Below are 22,532 nucleotides of genomic sequence, written 5' to 3'. Positions count from 1 at the left end.
TCTATGGTATTTAAGTCTCCTTCTCTATGGTATTTAAGTTAGAAGATCATTGATAAAAATAAATTAAAAGAGTGCAGTTCCCCATTACTGCACATGAAAAGTTTTAGCCCATCGTCCCACGAGTCAGTAAGCAATCAACATAAACCGAATGCTGCGAACCCTGCGCAGGATCGGATACAAATAATTTGTAAAATTTTGAGAACTGGTAATTGTTAATCTGAAAACAATACTTTCTGTGAGTGGGATTTTGAGCTGGAGCACGGCATATCAAAGGTTAATCCATTTTGTCCGAACCGCCACAATTAAGTTTTTAGATTTTCACGGCCAAAAGCATTTTTGTTGTTTGTTTTTGGGGTGTTATGCCGTGTTGCGCTAACTCCTTCTTTAGCCGACGTTTCGGACAGCGTTGCAGTGTCCATCATCAGGGCAGATCCGGTAGATCCGAAGATGATGATGGACACTGCAACGCTGTCCGAAACGTCGGCTAAAGAAGGAGTTAGCGCAACACGGCATAACACCCCAAAAACAAACAACAAAAATCTTAAGCATTTATTTTTATATTATAAAAATTTATAAAAAAAATTAATTTATATTAAATAAATACAAAAACAAAGAGTTATGTTATTTTTACTACATCAATAAATTCAGTAAAAGTTCTTACAACAATTAATTCAGTTGCTGTGGTCAGTTTCAGTGTAAATAATTTCAGATGGGATGGTTTAAAAGCAATGCAGGTTTCTGTGCTGATAGTAATGATTAGTACCTCTGTTGGTGGCGTGTTTCAGGCGCCTTCTCTCTTCGCTCAGTCCCTGGGCTGCCTGCTTCAGCTCGTGGGTCAACTGCTGGATGACTGCCAGACCAGAACCAACACTGTCACCAGTGCCTGTAGTTTGGTTTTGCTCACTGACATTGGTGCACTTATTGGATCCTGACGATATGCAATTCTGAAGTCTGGACAATCCCAGAGGAGTGTTCTGACTCTTGGAGTTGGCGCCACTGTTCTGGGCCCCCGACTGGCCGTCTTTCATTATTTTAGAAGATGAAGATGAGTCTGTTCTGCAGAGAGGAGCATTGTTCACGGATGATTCAGAAACTCTGGAAAAAAAAAACTCTTTTTAGATGCAGAAGCTGTGCGAGGAGAGACTGGGCCAGTGATGGACTGAGGCCGCCAAAGTAGAGCAAGATAGGGACACCTGAGGTTGTCTTGTCAAAACAATGGTTGCCTGTCTCCACTAGGAAATGTGTGTTTAAATTGTATTTTTATGAAAGAGGTAAACAAAATCTCGGCAGTCACGAGTAATGGATAAATATGTACCTATTTTGATTTCTATTATGGTTTTCTTGAGGAATATGAGGAGTATTGTGAAACACATGTTCTTCATCAAAAGTTGAATTGATTCCGAAATTGTTTTGGATAGAATCCACAGTCCTTAGCATATCTGAAAAAGAATTAAAATTAATTAACCATTAAAAATATAATTCTGTTTTTGAAGTGGAGCATTTAATAGTGAAGCTACGGGATTTTGCCATGTACACATAAAATAAATAAACCATTAATAATACAATTCTGTTTTTGAAGTGGAGCATATAGTAGTGAAGCTACGGCATTTTGCCATGTACACATAAAATTTTAAGAAAACACTTTTTTTTAATTACTTAAGGCTACCACAGATTAACCATAATCTCTATGGACTTCATGCCTTGAACAAGCATTTTTAAACACTAATAGGAATGATTCTACGTCGTGAATTACTTTAATTTACTCACTTTTCAGTCTTTCCAGTTCCACTTTCATCACATTGACGGCGGCCACCTTGTGTCTGATGATGTTCTCAATTGTGCCCCCCTCCTCCTCGCTGGCTTCGGAGCCCCCCCACCCTCCGCGGCCACCCTCCTGGCTACCCCCCTCCCCACGTCCCCCCTGTCCACCCAGGGCCCCAACGTTGTCTATGGTCTGGGGCATAGAGACGGCGTCAGCCAGTGAAGAAGTCGCCGCGTGAAGATTCTGGATTTTTGCCACCTGCGAACTCTGAAACTAGTTAGAATCGTGTCAGGATAAGAATACAAAATATATCATTACATTTTCTAACAAAAAAGACAAAGATTCCCGAGTAACGAATAACTTGAAAATATTTAGAAAAACTCCTACTACCATCACTATAAGCGGATAATGTTGCTAATGTACTGATGGGGGTATAAACCAAATACAAATAAATATCAGTTATTTTCCAAAATTTAAAATATTGAATTACCAACGAAAGATATTAATTTATTTATAATGAGTCGTGATAACAATGGTCCTGCCGTTAAAAGGTTTGTAACCTTACTTTCCGATACATGCTTTTATTAGAAAAATGGAGGCGTTTCAACGGAAATATCAGCAGTATATGACTTAAATCATTAGTACTCATATGTGAAGAGTATTCTCAAGTGTGCATACCTGGCTCTCCAGATGCTGTCGCCTCATCTGCAGGTCCCGCAGCATGTCAATCTCCGCCTGGTCCGAGGACACCACCGCCACAGCCACCCCGCCTTTACTGCTGCGACCCTCCGAGGGTTCGCGCACAGTGGAGAGAGTTCGCTCATTCAGCTCACGCTCTCGAGAACTCGATGCTCGTTTGCGGGCTCCCTGGTTGTTCCAATTATACTGGGGAAATATATTATAGAATTATAGGGTACTTGTTATATGGACACATCATTCAAATTTAAATAAAAACCTATTTTCTTAACCTAACCTAACCTAACCTAACCTAACCTAACCCAACCCAACCCAACCCAACCCAACCCAACCCAACCCAACCCAACCCAACCCAACCCAACCCAACCCAACCCAACCCAACCCAACCCAACCCAACCCAACCCAACCCAACCCAACCCAATCTAACCTAACTGATCTAACTATCTGATTAATTCTTCAGTTTGAATTGAACACAATAATATGGTTCACTGAGCATTCATAAAGTGGTAACGTAGTAACTAATAATAATTTTTGTTAATTTATTTTTGTCCGTCATTCGAAAAAATTCGATTTTTGCGAAAATAAATCATAAAATTTCGTAAGTCTGAATTTGAAAGACAGCCGTGGCGGTAAAATGCCGAAAAATTTATTTTTAAGTGGTTTTACATCATCCTAATTAGTATTGTTATTTTGTAGATCTGAATCAATTTACACTGGAATGTCATATTTTTAGAAATTATTTAGATTATCTGAGTTTGAAGGGCCGAGAAAATTCGTTTTACGCGGAAAAATTTCGTATTTTTTACAATTTTACACCAAATATCAGAATTTAAAGGGTTTGGTTGCGAAATCTCTATTTACACGGAAATAGAGATTTCGCGATACATACTATAGTATTTTTATGAATTTAAAGGGTGTGAAAATTTGATTTATCAAAAATGTGTGGTATTTTTACGAATTTGCTTTAAATAACTGAGCCGCTGCTGTTTTCGGCTGCGAAAATTCGATTTACACGGAAATAATTCATATTAATACGAATTTACTCGAAAGATACTACCCGAATTTGAAGGGGAGGCTGAGGAAATCGATTTTTGGCGTCTTTTTTAATATGTTTTATAAAATTTCGAATTACATGGGAATTTGTTATTTCGAAATTTGATTTTCTTGTCCCGTGGATTTCGAATTAACGAGGTTCTACTGTAATAGAGAAGATCATTTCGTCTGTCTTTTTGCTGAGCGAAGACCTCAAATCACCCTTGTATTAAAATCAGGAATTTTTTAATAAGCTCCTTCCCACCAAAAGATCAAATTTGATCGTTTAAAAAAATTAATGTCATAATTAATGTAATGGTTCCCTGAATCCCATAACCGTATACCTGTTGATTCCTTGTTGCTTTTTACACAAGGAACATTACTATCCTGTTCAAAACCTTCTTCGGAATACTTTTGGATGTTTTGAATGCTCTTCATTATCATAATTAATGTTATTTTTTTTATATTATAGAAACAAACAGTACATGATTTACAGAGATGAAACAATATACAGGAATAAGATACTTCATGTTGAGTACCTATGATATGTTTCCTTGTAATGTTTGATAAGTGGTATGTTTATTCCTTAATTACCAGCTGACGTGTGTAGTATATAGGAGTGTGTGTAATGTATGTGTGAGTGTTTGTGTGTGTGTGTGTGTGTGTGTGTGTGTGTGTGTGTGTGTGTGTGTGTGTGTGTGTCTGTATGTATGCGCATTGAACAGTTTAAATTATCGACATGATGCCACATTTGAATTTGGGCAGTGAATCCGAAACAATGTCAATGTTAGAGTTTAGACAAATATTATTTAGAGTGTGAAGAGCTCGGTTAATTGGCGAATTAGATGCTGCATTTGTTTTATAATTAAGCGTGTGGAATAGCACTGTATGTCGTGTACGTCTCAAAGGTATGTTGAAGTTAATAAGGGACAGAAGTTCGGTACAGTCGATGTCATTGTTTATAAATCTGTGTATAAATTTTGAGTCGGCTACCACTCGTCTTTGCTGCAAAGTTTCAGATGTACACTCAAAGTTATTGTTGAATTTGTAGGTACATAATATATTTATACGACCTATTAACGATATAGTCAATGTGCTTATTATATATAAGTTTGCTATCAAGGTAAACGCCGAGGTCTTTACATTCCGTTTTAGAGATGACAGGTTCATTGTTGAGTGAATATGAGTACTTAATTACGTGTTTATTTCTGGTGAATGTCATAGTGTGATATTTAGAAACATTGATATCTAGACACTTTGTAACGCTTCGCAGTCCGAAAGAGATCGAATAACTTTGAATATTTTCATGTCATCGGCATATAGTTCAATGTAATTTATATAAATGTTGAACATTAGCGGACCTAGGTAGGACCCTTGGGGGACACCAGATTTTACCTCGATAGATTTTGAGAAGACACCGTTGATTAAGATTACCTGATTACGGTTACTAATGTAAGATTTAATCCATCTAAGCAGGTCACTGTGTATACCAAGTAGGACGAGCTTTTTTAAAAGAATTGAGTGTATTACGCGATCGAAAGCCTCAGAGAAGTCTGTATACATAGTATCAACTTGCTGTTGTTCGAGCGTTGTTTTGAGATGACTGGGACAAGTCAATCAAGACAAAAAAAACTCACTGTCAGAGAGTTTTGGAAAGATTACTTTCACATCGTTACTTGTCTCAAGATGATTGACAAGGCGTGGGAAGGGGTTACCAAGAGGACCCTCACTTCGGCTTGGATGAAACTTTGGCCAGGAGGTGGCAAATTTATTCAATTATAATGCTATGTCACATTTTCACCAAAGTTTGAAGCGTCGGCAAAAACAATGGTAAATTATTTATGTTGAATATTAATACGATTTTTTTAATTGTTTTTGCAAATCGACATTGAATTCCAGGTTGCTCCTTAACAATTTATAAGTATGTAGTTTTATTTGAATAAACATAAAAACAAAGAAAATTGAGTATTTTTTGCCGTGGAATGCATTATCGTATTTTACATAGATTTTTATGGGAAAAATTTCATATTAAATAGTAGGAAATTTGTGATCATCTAGCTTTAAAATGAAATAATGGTTACATTATTGTTGTGCTGATTTCCATCGGTCACGTGAGGCAGCGTGGTTGCCACTCCGATCTGGTTAGAGCCGTAAACCCTGGCAGCCTGACCTTGATGGGCTAGGGGCTGGTGATGGTAGTTGGAAGGTCCCGAGGAGCCCTGGTGCTGTTGATGCTCGTGCAGGTCACCCCCCGAGGACCCCGCGTGATGCTCCTGATGGCCGTTGCGGGAGAGATGCATCTCAGCAAGTTGCTCCTTAGCATCGGCCTGGAAGGATAAATTCATTGTAATTAAACGTAGAATAAAGAAGAACATAATAAATGCTGTGTAATTACAGGGGGGGGGTGGTACATAAAAAACAAAAAAAAATGCTCACAACCTGATTAGCTGTTGGGACAGAGAGCTGGATAAGTTGTAAGTTCAATATTGTTGATTTTTATGAGAAAAAAAAAGTGTTTTATGTATAGTGATATGCAATAAATAAATAAATACAGCGTATGAGCCAATAATTTCAAAATACGTTTTTTTTGGCATTTTTAGTTGAACAGCACAAGCCGCATTGATTGGTGCTTTCAATTTTTTAAATTGACCAATAGGCTGCTTGTACTCTTAAAGTCAAAACACAAATGAACCATCCCCAGTACATAAGCAAGCAAGAGCGCAAATATCCCAAGATAGTATTTTTCCTGCCTGAAAATTTTTTTACAGTATTATACTTACACGAAATATATAAGAACACATACCTGATACTTAAGCAGTCTCTTCTGCTCTTGTAAAGCAGCTGCCAGCCGCAGTTGCGATATCTCCATGTTCGCCTTTAGTTCGTTCTGCCACAGGTCATTGTCGCTGTACGCCGACACGCTGCTCTGAGCGGAGGGGGGGCGAGGGATAGCCTCCTATAAGGCATGCAACGTCAGGGTTACCACAAATATAATTATCACAATAAAGGGGTCAACACTGATTCCAGTTTGATAGGAAGAAAGGATAGGGTTTCACAACATTGAACATGTCCCAACACAAACAAAATACATCAACACCGTCTCTGAATTTCTTGCATCTCTCTGCGAATTATAAATCTGAACTAATTAAAGTACTATATATTTAAAACTGAGACTGTACATTGCATTGTTTGTCGAACATGGCACCAAACTTATATCAAAAATACATTCAATGTTTTATCTTGCGTGTTATTTGAGTATGTTAAAAAGATTTAATCCAATCCAATCATACAATCAGGTCATCACACAATTGGTGACACGAAAACACACATCTTGTGTAAAACCAACATTATTTGTATATACACTTTCAAAAAGAGGCCAAAACGTTAGGTTTGCAAGACATCAAGGTTAAGAAAACAATTATACACAAATATTTTAGAATAAAACAGCTGACAAGAACATCTTTGCTTTGTTGAACATGTCAGCCTGCATTGGTATAGCAATGAAATTATCAAACATTTCAGTAATGCAGAAGTGATATCTATTAAGCGTTGATAATGATAAGAAAATCAAATTACATTTGTTATTTCAAATAATATCAATTTGTTTTTAGTATCTATGACAATAATATAGCACATTATATACCAACTGTAAAAGGGCAGAAGGGAATATGTAACACTTTTTATAAAGAGAATAAGGATTATAATATGTTAATTAATCTGTTAAAATCGAATGGACTCTTAACTTAAGATATTCGGCTTGTTCTCTCTTCATTGCATTATAAATAAGTCATAAACAAATTGGTAGGTGTCCTTGCTCTTTTGTTGTTAAATGCACCTTGAAAATGATTTCTAGCATTTAAATGTCACCCGGCACATCCAGTTACATCTACCTTGATAAGATTTTAAAATTAAGGTGAAATTAAATATTTTTTTAATTTATCACTATCACTTATATAATGCGTATTTCCTTTTGTCAGAATACCAAGAAGGTGATTTACGTGAGGCTACTTTCCTTCTGACTTTTCAGTCAATATTGTTGGTCATTGAAGAACAATTATTTTTTGTGCTAACAACGGTTACGGTTAAAGATCAACATACCTCTAACTTGAATTAGTGAATCTAAAAACACCTACAAATGAAACCTTAACTATCCAAAAGTAATGTTTGCGCATTTATAAGGGTTATTGTATCATTGTATCATGCAAAAACACAGCAACCAAACAGCAAAACAAATCAAACATCGGTAGCGGGAATTGTCCAAGCTTTGAGTACAGCTCCATCAATAATTCACCTGGTCTTTCAAGCTAGATTCACTGGCTTCCGTTACATCGGTGATAGTCACACTATCGTTGGACCTCACAGGAGTCCAATCCTTCAGAATGGACACTTCAGAATCTTGATTTTGAGAAGACTCCGAAGTCTTTGCTGTTTCAGGTTCGTGGCATACAGCCTTAGTCTCCAGGATGCCTTCATCTTCATCGTCTGACCATTTATCACCATATGCTGTTAGTATGTCTTCCAGCTTTTTCTCGCTGTCTTTGAGGTGGCTCAGGGTTGCCATCAGGTCTGCGACGTCGCTGTCGACCTCTTCCCTTTCACCTCTTTCAGGCTCCTGGCAAACACTCCCAACCGTCCCCATTAGCAAATCGTTACAGCGCCTCAACGAGATCAGTCTTGTTCGTAACTGTACAACATCAAATTTATTTCACGACGTACATTATTCAACTGGTTGAAGTAAGGAAGTTGTTTAATTCTATAGATAACATTATAATAACATGATAATATTTCCTATTACAGTAGAACCCCGTTAATTCGAAATCCAGGAGACTTAATGAATTTTCATGTAATTTGAAATTTTAAGAAAACAAAAAAAGTGGCGAAAACCAAGTTTCGCGGCCGTCTCTTTAAATTCGGAATAGGTTCTTTGGTGTAAATTCGTAATAATACGACTTATTCCCGTGTAAATCGAATATTCGCAACTGATTTCCGTCGCGGTCGGCCCTTCAAGTTCAGTTATTCAAAGTAAATTCATACTAAAACGAAATATATCCAGTTTTTCGCAGATTCAAATTTTCAAAGTAAAATCGTAAAAATACAATATATTTGATCATAAATCGAAATTTAAAAAAAAGTCGTACTTCGAATTTAAAAAACATTATGTATTAAAATAATTTTCTGGCGAAAATTTCAATTACGCATTTTTTCGAATCACTGGGGTTCGAATTATCGGGGTTAGGTAGTGATAAGAATACAATAACTTGGGTCAGGTTAGTAATATAATATAATAACAATTTTGGTAGCCATAGCTCTAGTATTTCAGTAGTTGGCTTTTTATGCTTATTTTATATTTATATTGAGAAGTTGTGAATGATGAATACATGGAGCAGGCGAAAGGGTTTGTGTATTTGGAGAGAAGAAGTGGAAAGGCTGATAGTGATAATGAAAGAAGGGTAAGAGTAGGTACATAACTCCATTAATAGAGGACTGAACAACAATGGAGTGTGGGTACCTACCCTGATGTATGGCAGTGAGGCATGGAACTGGCAGAGGTGTATGTGTGGTAAAACCACGTATGATAGTGTGAGAAATGAGTAAGATTAAGAAAGGGACATTCAGATGGTTTGGGCTAGTGATGCAACAGAGCTCTGCTTCCGCTTCTGCAGAAGTTCCGCAAGTTTTTCACTTCCGCTTCCGCTTCCACTAAGATTTACTTTTGACATCTGTTTCCGTTTCTGCTTCCGTTCAGACACTTCCGTTGCATCACTAGTTTGGGCATGTAGAGGGAATAAACGAAGAAAGGAGTGTAAGGAGAATATATGACTCAAATGTGAATGGTAGAAGAAGTCAGGGACGCCCAGATACTTGAGTTGGGCCATGTCAAGAGTCAGAATAATAGAAGAGAAAGAATGTGAATGGGGCAAGGAGTGTGTGCCAAGACCGAGTTGTTTGGCGGTCCTTCCTCTCTGCCTCCCTTGCAGAGAAACAGTGTGATGGTTAGTTAGTTAGATAACCCAATCCGACTCATAACATTCTTGAGAATTCATGGCAAGATATGGCACTGGCGCATCTCTTCAAAGTAATACTTTAAGTTTGAATAAAGCCCCCCTGCACGCTACTATAAGTTTGTTGGGCAATCTGCACGGATGAGCTTCAGTAAATCTGATGGGGGAATGGCTCACCTCATCCTCCGAGTTCCTCATGCTGTCCACGAGGGTGGAGGTGACACGGATGTACTCTCGGATCTGTCCGAGACGCTGCTCCACACGAGCCGTGTCAGGGCAGGCGGCCACCATGCTGTCTCCGGTGGAACGCGCAGCCTCCGTCCGCGGGAGCTGATCATGGAAAACATCTCGTTGAAAATATCGATTCCATCAAAAAACAGAAAAGTTAGGAGAAGTGAAAAAAAAATACCTAACTAAACTAATTTAACCCCTAACCTATTTTTTTTTTTTTTTTAAAGAAAGACAAACATTCCCGGGTTACGAATAACCCAACAATGTTTGAAAATCTCCTACTACCACCACAGAAAGCCGAAAATGTTGCTTGTGTTGTGATGGAGGACTTAGCCAGCCGAGGAATCGAACACGCGACGCTCGGGTGAGACCCAAGCGCTATGCCCACTCAACCACTGACCGGTCATTTTATCTGTTCTGTTCATATTCTGTTTGTTCTGTTCTATTATTTTATCTGTTCTGTTTTGCCATCGTTCTGTTTTATCCGGTTCCCGAAAATATTGCAGAAAGAACTCATTATCATTGGAATTGTTGACAATTTGATTTTATTAGTTGTGGCAATCCAATTATTTTGGAAATCTGCCGACTTAAATTGGTATCATACAATTTTAATATTAATTCTATGCAAATAACATTAATAAATACACATCGTCACTATGGTTTGACAAGGTTCTAACTGACAATTTGGACCAAAATAACCTTTGAATGGGAAACCGTTTCTTTAGCTCATATCTATGTCCAAAAGTAATTCTGTTGAGTATTAACAAAGTTAGTAATGTGCCAGAGTTCTAATATCAGACTTTTATTTTTAATTTATTTTGACAAAGATCTGTTCTCCAACTTTCTGACATCATCTTTAAGAAATATAACGGGCAATATGTCAGATGCCTGAAGGGTTAATAATAATGAAAATAAAGACACAACAAAACTTTGAAACAAACCATTTTGTTTCTAACTGTGAGTTAGGAACAAAATGTCAGTTGAACAAGGATCAAAAAGGACGTTATAACCTTGTAAAATTATATACGAGGGTGATCTGAAAAGTTTCCGACCTCAACGCAAAGATGGCGGTACTCGTCAATAAAAGTTAGTGAATGTAGTTGTGCATCTTTTGACAGTTACTCACCAAAGTTTCGGCCATTTTGGACGTGCAGTTTTTAGTTTACAGTCGTTTGAGTGAGTCGATGTGTGTGTTTTCGTGAAAATGGAAAAAATTGAGTATAAAGCTGTTATTAAATTTTTGTTTTTGAAGGCAATACGCCTACGCAAATCAAAGATGAGTTGGACTCTGTGTATGGGGACATCATTTACCACAGTGAAATTTTAGTAAGCTGAATTTAAAAGTGGCCGTAAGAGCATGGGAGACGATGAACGTTCAGGACGTCCAAAAACTGCAACTACTAACGATAACATTGCTAAACTTCACCAAATAGTGTTAGACAACCGCCGAATTAAAGTGAGAGAGATAGCAGAGGTTATGAAAATGTCCAAAGAACATGTCTGTCACATATTAAATCAAGATTTAGACATGAGAAAGCTGTACAGAAAGCTGTTGGGTGCCGAGTTTGTTCACGTTAGACCAAAAACGTGTTCGAATGAACATTTCCAACGCTCTGTTGGCGCAGTTTAGGCGCAATAAATCCGAGTTTTGGTGCCGATTAATTACTGTAGATGAAACTTGGATACACCATTATACGCCAGATGAGGAGGCAATCACCTTTGTGAACAATTATTTTGCAGAGAAAAACGCCGACTACTATTTGGACGGGTTAGAGAGATAGGAGAATCGCTGGGAGAAGTGTGTAGAGTTACAAGGAGACCATGTAGAAAAATAAAGAAAAAAATTCTTGTTTCATTGTTAGGTCGGAAACTTTTCAGACCACCCTCGTATTGTGTCCTTGCTGGTCGAACTTGGTTCTAACTTCACAAGTAGGTATGTTCAAGAATAAAAATATACATCCAATTTGTACATTTATTTTCTTTGTTTGTAGTGAAGAACTAAAATACTATTAACACATTAGATCAAACCATAAATTTAGCAATTGTTATGAGAAATTGACATTGTAATGTTTGGAACCCCATAACTCAGAATAAGGTAATGTTCAGTTACAACCTTGTCAAATTAAAGTGATGATATACAGTAGAACCTCTCATAATGAGCTTCATTCGTTCGTTATGTGAAACACTCATTAAACCAAACAATTTTTCCCATATAAATCAACTAGCTGACATGTAGTCGGTGATGCTCGACTTTTCTCTACTTTCAATAAATAAAATATCCTTGTATTATATATATAAACCTTCCGGAAGAAATTCTCTAAAACTCTAAATGATACTAAAAACCCTATCACACTCCGTTGCATAGTTTAGAAGGACTAAGCTCACAAACAGAGAAGCGGATAGTGACTTTGTTTATACTATTTAGAGATGTAAAATACTATAATGCATTCCATGCCAAAAATACCCAATTTTTTTTACATTTATTTAAATAATTACGTTGCAACAGTTTCCCATGCTTTTAGCATTTCTCTTATTGCGCCAGAAAACTGTTGCTCTGCTACTTCCTCCTCCTCCACTAACAAACTCACCTCCATAACTTCTTGGTGTGAAACCAATGCAACTCCATAAGCTCTTCTGTGGTCAGCTCTTGAGTGTGCTCTTCCACAAGCTCATCAATATCATTGTTATCCACCACATTTGACAACGCTCTTTGTCTAAATTTTCACAAAAAGTTAAAATATTATACCATGTTATGTTCCTGTTGATTCTGCACCATATTCTCATTGCCGTGTGTCTGGCCGTTGCCGCCATTCTGGTAGACAGAATCATGGGGATCGTGGGCGGTGTTGGTGGGCTTTGGGCCGCCGCCGGCCGGGTGGGGACACACGGGGGCTGTGTTACTGTAGGAGCCCTCGCGGCTCGACGAGGAGCCCCGCACGTTGTTCCTCGCGCCCGAACCCGAACTATTCTGAATGACGAAATATACAATTTAGACTATAATTAATATAAGATAAAATATTTATTTGTAAATGTCTTGTAATTTAATAATTATCATCCATTTGTTGGCTATTTGATGGCCTCTGTGGTTGAGTGGATACGAAGTAAATTCATTCAAATTAACTTATTTAGGGTTATTTCATAATAATTTATTAATTTAAAAATAATACATAGTATGTTAGCGGCACGTTCCAAGGCGGTAGATACTTTCAGTATCTCCCTGGAATTAAGGTACTTCCCCACCTTCCTCTTCCCATCTCCTTCATCTTCCCACTACCTTCAGCATCACAACATAACTCAATTGGGGATACCATAGTCTCACTGGCTCCAGACGGTTGGGAGGAGTTTATTATTGTGACTTGTGAAAGTTGTTTCAGAGTTCAAAGCCTATATCAAACTGTATCAAAAAGGGCTAAATGTATTTTAGTTTCTTAAATCCTTTAACCCTTGGTGTACGCAAGCTAATTGCGGCGCTGTCTATAGTGCTTCAATAAAATAAGAATTTATGAATATTTATATTACGTACATAAAGAGAAATAGACATGGATAACCTAGTATTATTATACAGAGCTATTGTTTATGAAAGTTGTGTTTATTAAAAAGTACACAATCCAGGATTCAAATTCGAGTCTGCGCACACCAAGGATTAATATTTATTTATTTATTATTCATTGGCGCCCTATCAGGCTTTTACAAAGGAAATTGACAATTTATGTGTGTAAGTGTAACATAATACATGAATAATAGCTAACTATATACATAAGTTACTAACTCAGTCTAGTTTCTGCTGCCGTGCAGCTCGCACGGACAGAAATTTCGATAAACTCAGTAACCACAAACCACAGTGATACCCAGTTTAACATATTGTTGTTGCAAAAATAAAGCAGGCTGGCTGCGTTTAGTCACCAGACAGCCCGCAAAAAAATAACTCATTATGGACCGAAGTGTCCAATCATTAATTGACTCAATTAAAATTGAAATTGGAAAATGCTCATCTGTCAAAGAGGCAAAACAAAGAAGTAACATAGAACAAGATATACACCAGCTAGAGGAAATATGGTGCAAGGAAAAACTTCAACTACAAGAAAAAATAATTGAGCTACAAAATAAACTTATATTAAATGAAGAAAAACATTCAGAAAAAATTGAAAATTATTTAAGGAAAAAAAGGAATCAATTAATACAACGTACAACAAGTCAACCCTCTCAATACCTATACCAGAGGCCAAATACTCATTAATAATTGCAAGTGAAAATACTAATACAACTTCTGATGATATTCGAGACATGATAGTTAAAAAAATTAAAACATCGCATTTGGGGATTGCAGTAAATGGAGTACAAAAAGCATCAAATAAGAAACTAATCATCTCTTGCCCCAAAAATGATCACGCAAAAAAACTAACAGAAGAAATAAATATAGTCTTCAAAAATAATTTGATCGCGAAAGAATTAGAAAAAAAAAATCCTAAACTATTCATCAGAAACCTACCTATCGACCTATCAGAAGAAGAAATAATAGAATCATTAAAAACCCAAAATGATGGAATTAAAATCATCATGGATGAAAATCCGAAAAACTCAGTAAAATTAGTAAAAATGCTTAAACCAAAAGGACAAAACAATCTTACAAACTATATAGTCGAAACAAGTGGAAAACTTAGGAAATATCTCATTTCTAAAGAGAAAATTAATATTGGATACCACAGAGTGCGGGTGGAGGATGCTAATCCAATAATGCAATGCTTCCATTGCCTGAGATTTGGAAATTCAGCTGTCAACTGTTTTAATAAGGACAAGAATGCTTCGTGCCTGCACTGCGCCATGGACCATCCTTGGAAAGACTGTCCCAATAAAAACAAAGAAGAGAAATGCAAAAATTGTGATTTCCAAAACAACACTTTCAAGTCAACAAACGATACAAATCATAAAGCAAATAGCAAAAATTGTATGTATTTAAAAAAAATGATGACTATTGCCCAAGGGCGTATAAATTATGAATAGGTATGTACCTACTTTAACATTCTTAATAACTAACTTTAAAATTCTTAACGAGATTAAAAACTCAATACCAAAATTTATATTTTTGTTTCAAATACGCTTGTTTTCTGACTTTTCACACTTTTCTGACTTTTCGCACAATTTAGCTATTAATACTAAAACTTTAAAACAATTGAGAAACATTTCAATGTTATTAATCTACCATCGAAGAGATAACGATTTATCAGTAATATCCAAAAAATATTTAATTAACTATTTCTGTAAAATTTTAAGACAAAAACAAAGCATTAAAATATTAGCCTACTCTCAAAGTGTTAATGTTTGTAAAATATTATTTATACAAAACAAAATTAATATACTACATAGTATGTATCATCTTTATAATATCATCACTAGTAATATAATGCTAAGTTGTTCAATATTGTCACCAAATCTATTTCAAGTCAACCTTGATATTATCCGTGAACATATGCTGCTAATTTATAGTTTGTCATCAAAATCAAATTCATTTTTGACAATTAGTTATAACAATATTATTTCCTTATTTCTTTAAAAATGAATAATTTCTTCACTGAGGAATTAGATAAAACGCTTAATATTTCGGAATATATTTGTCATACTTTAAAAGATTGTAATAAAATCGTGGATAAAATAACAAATTCATTCTCTGTACTCCATTTAAATATCAGATCAATGAAACAAAATTTCAATGAATTTTTACTCTCAATTAATTTACTAAATCATAAACCGGACGTTATAGTTTTAACTGAAGCATTCACCAACGTATACAATAAATTTTGCATACCAGAATATACCTACTTCGCAACATCTTGTGCTATTAATAGAAATAGTGGTATTGTTGTATTTGTTAAATTTTGCCATTCAAACATCGCAGTGGAAGAAGTACCTATGCAGCGAGTTAATTGCTTAGATATTAATCTAAATGTAAATAAAATGTGTTTTAATATTATTGCAATTTACCGAACACACGGATCAAACGAGTACACATTTATGGATGAATTGAGAAGCATTATCTTATCAAAAAAAAATAAACAGAACATAACAATAATCGGCGATTTCAACATAGATGTTTCAAACGAAAATAGTAACAGAATAAAAACTGAATTTATCAATTATATGACGGAAATGAATTTCATATTGTGTATAAATTTTTTTTTTTTTTTTTTTTAATTTTAGCGACTATATAAGATAATTGTTACATACAAAATATAATGGTGAAATTAAGTATAAAATATTGTATTTCTTAGTCCTCCTCACTAGGGGGTCCTGTGCCGAGGCGGACTAAAGTTATTTAAATATGGTTTATTTGTCTTCTATGTCGTTTTTAGTGTCTTCTATGTCGTTTTTAGTGTCTTCTATATCGTTTTTAGTGTTTTCATTAGGGTTTTTTCATTGACCTCTTTCAGCCATATTTTTATTAATGATTTGTATTCATTAGGATTTTTTATTAGTTTTATGTCTTGGGGAAGGATGTTATGGAGTTTTGTTGCAAAGTATGTATAGTTTCTTTGTCCGAATGTGGTTTTATAACTTGGAATATTTTTTATATCATTTTTGTTCGATCTAGTGTTATGCATACACAGTCTAGTAGAGGATTTGTTATTTTTGAAGAGCTTCAATAATATATTTTTGGCATATATTTGCTGTACATTTGGTACGTCAAAGGAATTGAATATTTCAATTGAAGGCGTTCTAATTGGTACTTTCAATATGGTCTTTATGATTCCTTTTTGAATCGTATTCAGGTTGTGTAGGTACGTATGTGTAGCAGATCCCCATCCTATGATTCCATATTCAATTCGAGAATGACATAATAAATATACTAGAGAAATTACGGGTCAACGTCCATCTTGTATCGATCACATATGGAGTAACACTAAAGATACCGACAAATTACACACGATAATATTAAAAAATAATATTACTGATCATCACACTTGCATCTATATACAAAAACTTAATATTAATAATCATATTGATTTAAAATGCAATACTTTTACAAAAAATTCACTAAACCATCATAAATTAAACCTAAAAATAAAAACAGAAACATGGCGTTCCGTATTAGAATCAACATGTGCTGAAACATGCGCAAATATTTTTGATAATATACTATGCAATTATATTACAGCATCAACAGATATTAAAACCATAAAAATTAAATCAAAATTCAAAAAAATAAAACCATGGATTTCACATGGCTTAATCGTGTCTATTAGAAAAAAAGAAGAGTTATATCGCTTGACAAAGAAATTTCATTTAGATAAAAAAATATACACAGATTATAAAAAATTTAGGAACAAATTAACCTGTTTACTAAAAACAACTAAAGAGAACTTTTACAAAAATGAAATTTATGTGGCTAAACAAAATGTAAAACATATATGGAAAACAATAAATGAAATAAATAGTAGAAAAAACAAAAAAACTCAAATTAAAAAAATTAATATCGGAAAAAATTCTATTAATGCCCTAATGGAACCGACAAAATGTGCTAATGCCTTCAATAAATATTTCGCTAACGTCGGACAAAATTTAGCTACACGAATCGATGAAAATTATAAAATAGATAATTTCGAAAAGGACTGTCACAAACAAAATAATCTGTCAGTTTTCAAACCGGTAACAACAGATGACATAAAAAATATTATTAGTGAATTAAAAGGTGCATCTGCACCAGGGTTTGATGGAGTCACAGTAGAAATATTGAAAAATTATAATGAATTATTAAGCATTCCAATTACACACATTATAAATATTAGTTTAAATAGTGGAATATTCCCCTCCGTTTATAAAAAATCTATTGTAACACCCGTTTTTAAATCTGGCAGCCCTGAAGAAATATCAAATTATCGACCCATATCTGTTGTCTCAAACATTGCAAAAATTTTCGAAAAGATCGTAAAAAAGCAACTTTTATACTATATTGAAAACAATAAAATAATTAGTCCTAGCCAATTTGGATTTAGAGAGAAACTAGGCACTCATGATGCCATTGCAGAACTAACTTCAACTATATACCGTGCATTAGATAAAAAAAATAAATGCCTTGGCATTTTCATTGATTTACGTAAGGCTTTTGATAGTATCTCCCATACAAAACTAATTAATAAATTAAATGATATCGGTATTATTGGTAAGGTAAGGTATTGGCTGCAAAGCCATCTAAGAAAAAAAGTAAAAGAAACCAAAAAGTAAAATTAAATAACTCACTTAGCGTAGATGAAACTTTAGAATTTGGAATTCCCCAAGGGACTGTTATTGGACCAATTTTATTTATAATTTACGTTAACCATATGTTTAAATTATCACTTAATGGTAAACTTATATCCTTTGCTGACGACACTGCAATAATTATCGAAAAAAAGACATGGATCGAAATTACCAATGCAGCGAATCAGGATATGAAGGTTATAAAAAATTGGTTCGATGGCAATTTATTATCACTTAACACAGAAAAAACATATTGTATTCCTTTCACTCTACAAGAAGATGTGCCAAATAACCTAATTAACATAACAATTCATTCTAAAAATTGTGTAAATGACGGTACATGTAATACGGACTGCGCGAAACTAAATCATAAATCCAATATAAAATATCTTGGTATCTAGATAAAAATGTTAAATGGAAAGACCATATTAATCTCACTGTTGAAAGAATAAGAAAACTTATCTATATTTTCTATAATATACAAAATATTTTAAATAAGAAAACTATCAAAATTGTTTATTATGCATTAATTCAGTCCTTATTGCAGTACGGGATTATTGGGTGGGGAGGGGCTTTTAAGGCTTCTTTACAGCCAATAATTACAATTCAAAGAATAATTATAAAAATCATCCTTAGAAAACCATATGACTCCCTACTTTAGAGATATTTCAGGAATTCAATGTACCATCTATAACAGAATTGTATAAGAGAATCGCTTTATATCAAATTTATAAAGAATATTTTATTTATAAAATGCACCCCTCAGATAGCATAAGCAATAGATTCAAAACTAATGGCTTAATAGCCATTCCTATGCTTAGAACGACCACGGCTCAGCACCACTATTCATATTTAGGTGTGAGATGGTACAATATATTATTGTCCAAAAATAAAATTAGTGTAACCGAAACTGTGAATTATGAACAATTCAAAAAGTTAATTAAGTCCCTCAAATTGGATAATGATATATTGTACCCCTAATTTTCTTACACTTACTCAATCTGTAAAAAATATATATTAATTTGATTGTCTTTAAAAAAAAACTATTTTTCAAAAATTTTCTTGATATATTGTACCCTTAATTTCCTCACGCTTACTTAATCTGTAAAAAGATGTATTATTTTAATTATCTTTAAAAAAACAATTTTCTAATTTGTGTACCCATGTTAATATTATGTTTGTATTTATTTCAAAAGTTTTTGATTATTGTTTAAAAAATCATTAGAACTAAATGTAAAGACTCCTCCCATAAACACGAGCTCCTGGAGCTCAACTTATGGAGAAATAGAATAATAACGAAAAAATTATTTATAAGTCTGCATATTGTAATCATTTATAATGTTAAATAATAAATAAAAAAAATAAAAAAAATATAACAAACAATTGACCAGTTATAAGTAGCCGAGTAAAAAAATGGATCAGGTTCCCACGCAGGTGTGGTGGGTTCAATTCCGCCGCTACCTAAGTCCTCCATCATTGTACAAGCCACATCTTCCTCTTGTAATGATGGTAGTAGGAGTTTTTCAAATATTTTCAGGTTATTTGTGATCTGGGAATGTTGATCTTGCTCATACCATATTCTGATTAGAGTTTGGCGTGGTGGGGTTCACTATCATGATAGCCGTGTGACTGGTGTGGGGGCTGTGTCCCCCTAGGATGCTGCCGTAGGGGGCGCTTTCCTCGGCACTGTCCAGCAGGTCGCGCTGGCGGAGCACCAGAGTGCGGGGCTGCGGGCGGACTGGCACGAACCTGCTGCCGCCTTCGTGAGTCGTGGAAGAATCTAGGTGGATACATTGATTAGACCACAATAATAGGTGGAGACACGTCAACATAATGCATGCATCATTTTGTTATGTGAATACAGCACAACAGTCCACACTGCTCCCAACCATCTGGAGACAGTGGAATTACAGCATCCCAATGGATAGTGAGCAGAGGAAGGAGAAGGGTAGAGGAAGGTGGGAAAGTACTTGGCTATTCAGATTTAGTCACCAAACAAGGCCAAAAGCCAGTTCAAGCAAAGTATCTATTCTGATTGGTGGTCTTTCTCCAGGGCAATACTGGGCATAGCATCCACTCTGCATAAATATTTAAAGTTTTTTTTTATGTGAATACTGCACATGAGTCATGTCTTCAAAAAATTTCATACCAATTTAAAGAAACATTTTGAAAACTTTTTTTAAAGCTTTTTCTTCCTCACTCCTTCCCCTCCCCAGTACTTTCAGCCCCACAACACACTACAACTGGGGATGCCATATTCTCACTGGTTACAGGCAGTTCAAAGAACCGGACCTCATGTCCAAATTATGTTTCTAGTCTTCTCTTATATAAATCGAAAGCAAAATTTCCTGTAAAATCATAATATTTGTAAGTAGGTACTTAAATACCTACCTACTTAATTAATAATCAATTCACAGTCTATCAATATTTTTTCCATGCAGTGTCAATTAACAATAAACAAATTTAAAGTAGACAAAGAGAACTGCAACGTTCAATACAAAATTAGGTAAGTTGCTGAATTCCGCCTCAACATGCAATTAAAAAAAAAATAACACTAGATTTCAACTTACTTACTACTGGGAATAACTATTTAAGTCAGTGGAGATGTAAAACATAAACAAAATAGGTTTTTAGGTTGGTTAGTTTTTAGATTCTCACGGCCAAAAGCATTTTTGTTGTTTGTTTTTGGGGTGTTATGCTGTGTTGCGCTAACTCCTTCTTTAGCCGACGTTTCGGACAGCGTTGCAGTGTCCATCATCAGGGCAGATCCGGTAGATCCGAAGATGTGTCACATCACACATCTTCGGATCTACCGGATCTGCCCTGATGATGGACACTGCAACGCTGTCCGAAACGTCGGCTAAAGAAGGAGTTAGCGCAACACGGCATAACACCCCAAAAACAAACAACAAAAAAGGTTTTTAGGTTGTAAATTTTTTGGTTATTTTAATAATTTATGCGTATTTCCTAACCTTCAAACATAACTTCGATTGAGAAAAAATGGAATGCAATGCATCTTTTACCATCTCCCCAGACATAAACTAAGTTGAAACCAAGTGCTGTTATTAATTTTTTTGCATAATAAGCGTGAGGCGGAATTCGGAAACTTTATTCAAAATTATTCCAAGTACAATCTACTTGTAAATAATTCAGTTAACATAATATGGTTGTAATACAAAATGTAATACTAATACACTATTTTATACATGTGATAACATTAATTGAGTAATCATGGGAAATATTATATAGACTTGAATACCAACCTAATTCAGCGAAATCATTGTCTGTTGGTATGTTGGTCGGCTTGCGGGATTTGTTCTGTGATGATCTCGTATTATGTTCGGATACTGACAGCCAATCCACAGATGTCTGTTATTGGAAATACAATGTTATTAAACACCCAATTATAAACACAATGTTGCTGAGAGCAGAATGTGAATCATTCATGTGAATTTATGTAAATGTGTTATGGCGAGACACTTGATATACCTATTAATAACAACATTCACAAAATATTTTAACACGTAGGAAGACACGTAATTGTAATTTGTCAAACAAATTGCTAACACGAATAAGAACAGAACTTAACACTGAGAACATATCTCAGGGTGAGCAATTTTGTTAAAAATACAAGTTGGGAGTATTTATAAATTACTGTCATTGTGAAATCCACCATATCTAAGGCTTCTTTTTAACAACATTTTATCAAATACCGTACCTTCAAGAAGGTCCTTTTTATATCAAAATGGTAACTTCGAATTCTAGAACCTGGCCATAGTTACACTGTGTTCTATGCACTGCCTACTAATTTTGGAACATCGTAAGCAAACTTATCTAAATTTAGAAGTCTCGTGTGGCAAAAGCGTGTAAGAGAGTTTGGCATTAAGTCAGCAAAATTCAAACAGTTACCGCCTTTTCAATCTGATATACAAATTGCACCGGTGGAATATGAATTGCACACAATTATACGAAATGCCACCACTGCAAGTTCAGTATGCAATTTTGATGATTCTAAAGTGTCTACAAATATTTTGCTTACCGTCATAATATTTGTAGAGTGAATATCTCTACGGGTAGGTGTGACAACTTCTTGAGGAACATTGGAATTATTTCGAGCCTTTGTTTTAGGCACCGTGCCTGTTTGGCGATCGCTCCCTCCAGAGGCCATAATCGTTTTCAGAATGTAGCTGTAACATGTAACACCCAATTATACATTTTCCTTCATAAACGGATGAAAAAATGTTATTCCATATATGCCGCACTTCCGATTAGACAAAAATGCCACTTTAAACGGTGGTTATAGTTTCCGTAAATATTTTTTACACATGTCCAGCGCAAATTGAAAAGCCACACAAAATCATCATAGAATTCCAACTGTCAAGCTAAAATGAAAATGATCAAAATAAGATCAAAATAGTTGCCTTATATAGAAGTATTATAATTTACTCCGGTAAGCAGGTACCCCTTTCAGGTGAAAGTTTTTTTTTTTTTAGGTACTATTTTTGCAAAAAAATATATTGTCATACGAAAAAGGTATGGTACATGGTTAATAAGCACATTGAAAAAAATACTTTGTC

At 35.0% G+C, this 22,532-nt stretch overlaps 1 protein-coding gene across 1 annotated transcript in view; it reads right to left on the bottom strand.

Annotated features, from left to right (window-relative positions):
- LOC149409307 (uncharacterized) overlaps positions 1-22,316 on the bottom strand; it is a 36,517-nt gene extending 14,201 nt beyond the window's left edge. Inside the window, exons 1-12 of the mRNA XM_089649765.1 lie at positions 21,995-22,316; positions 21,219-21,324; positions 19,530-19,735; positions 12,470-12,691; positions 9,670-9,822; positions 7,782-8,174; positions 6,294-6,446; positions 5,572-5,817; positions 2,441-2,647; positions 1,768-2,020; positions 1,316-1,439; positions 764-1,095 (exon numbers count right to left, since the gene is read on the bottom strand). Of these exons, the coding sequence (XP_089505891.1) occupies positions 764-1,095; positions 1,316-1,439; positions 1,768-2,020; positions 2,441-2,647; positions 5,572-5,817; positions 6,294-6,446; positions 7,782-8,174; positions 9,670-9,822; positions 12,470-12,691; positions 19,530-19,735; positions 21,219-21,324; positions 21,995-22,123 (2,524 nt within the window). The 5' untranslated portion in view covers positions 22,124-22,316. The remainder of the gene's footprint in view (positions 1-763; positions 1,096-1,315; positions 1,440-1,767; positions 2,021-2,440; positions 2,648-5,571; positions 5,818-6,293; positions 6,447-7,781; positions 8,175-9,669; positions 9,823-12,469; positions 12,692-19,529; positions 19,736-21,218; positions 21,325-21,994) is intronic.
- Positions 22,317-22,532: the final 216 nt, after the last annotated feature.

The sequence above is a fragment of the Hesperophylax consimilis genome, chromosome 31 (assembly GCF_061612785.1).
Source record: "Hesperophylax consimilis isolate HC1 chromosome 31, BYU_Hcon_1.0, whole genome shotgun sequence".
NCBI classification, from domain to species: domain Eukaryota; kingdom Metazoa; phylum Arthropoda; class Insecta; order Trichoptera; family Limnephilidae; genus Hesperophylax; species Hesperophylax consimilis.
This window is presented reverse-complemented; position numbering and strand designations above follow the sequence as displayed.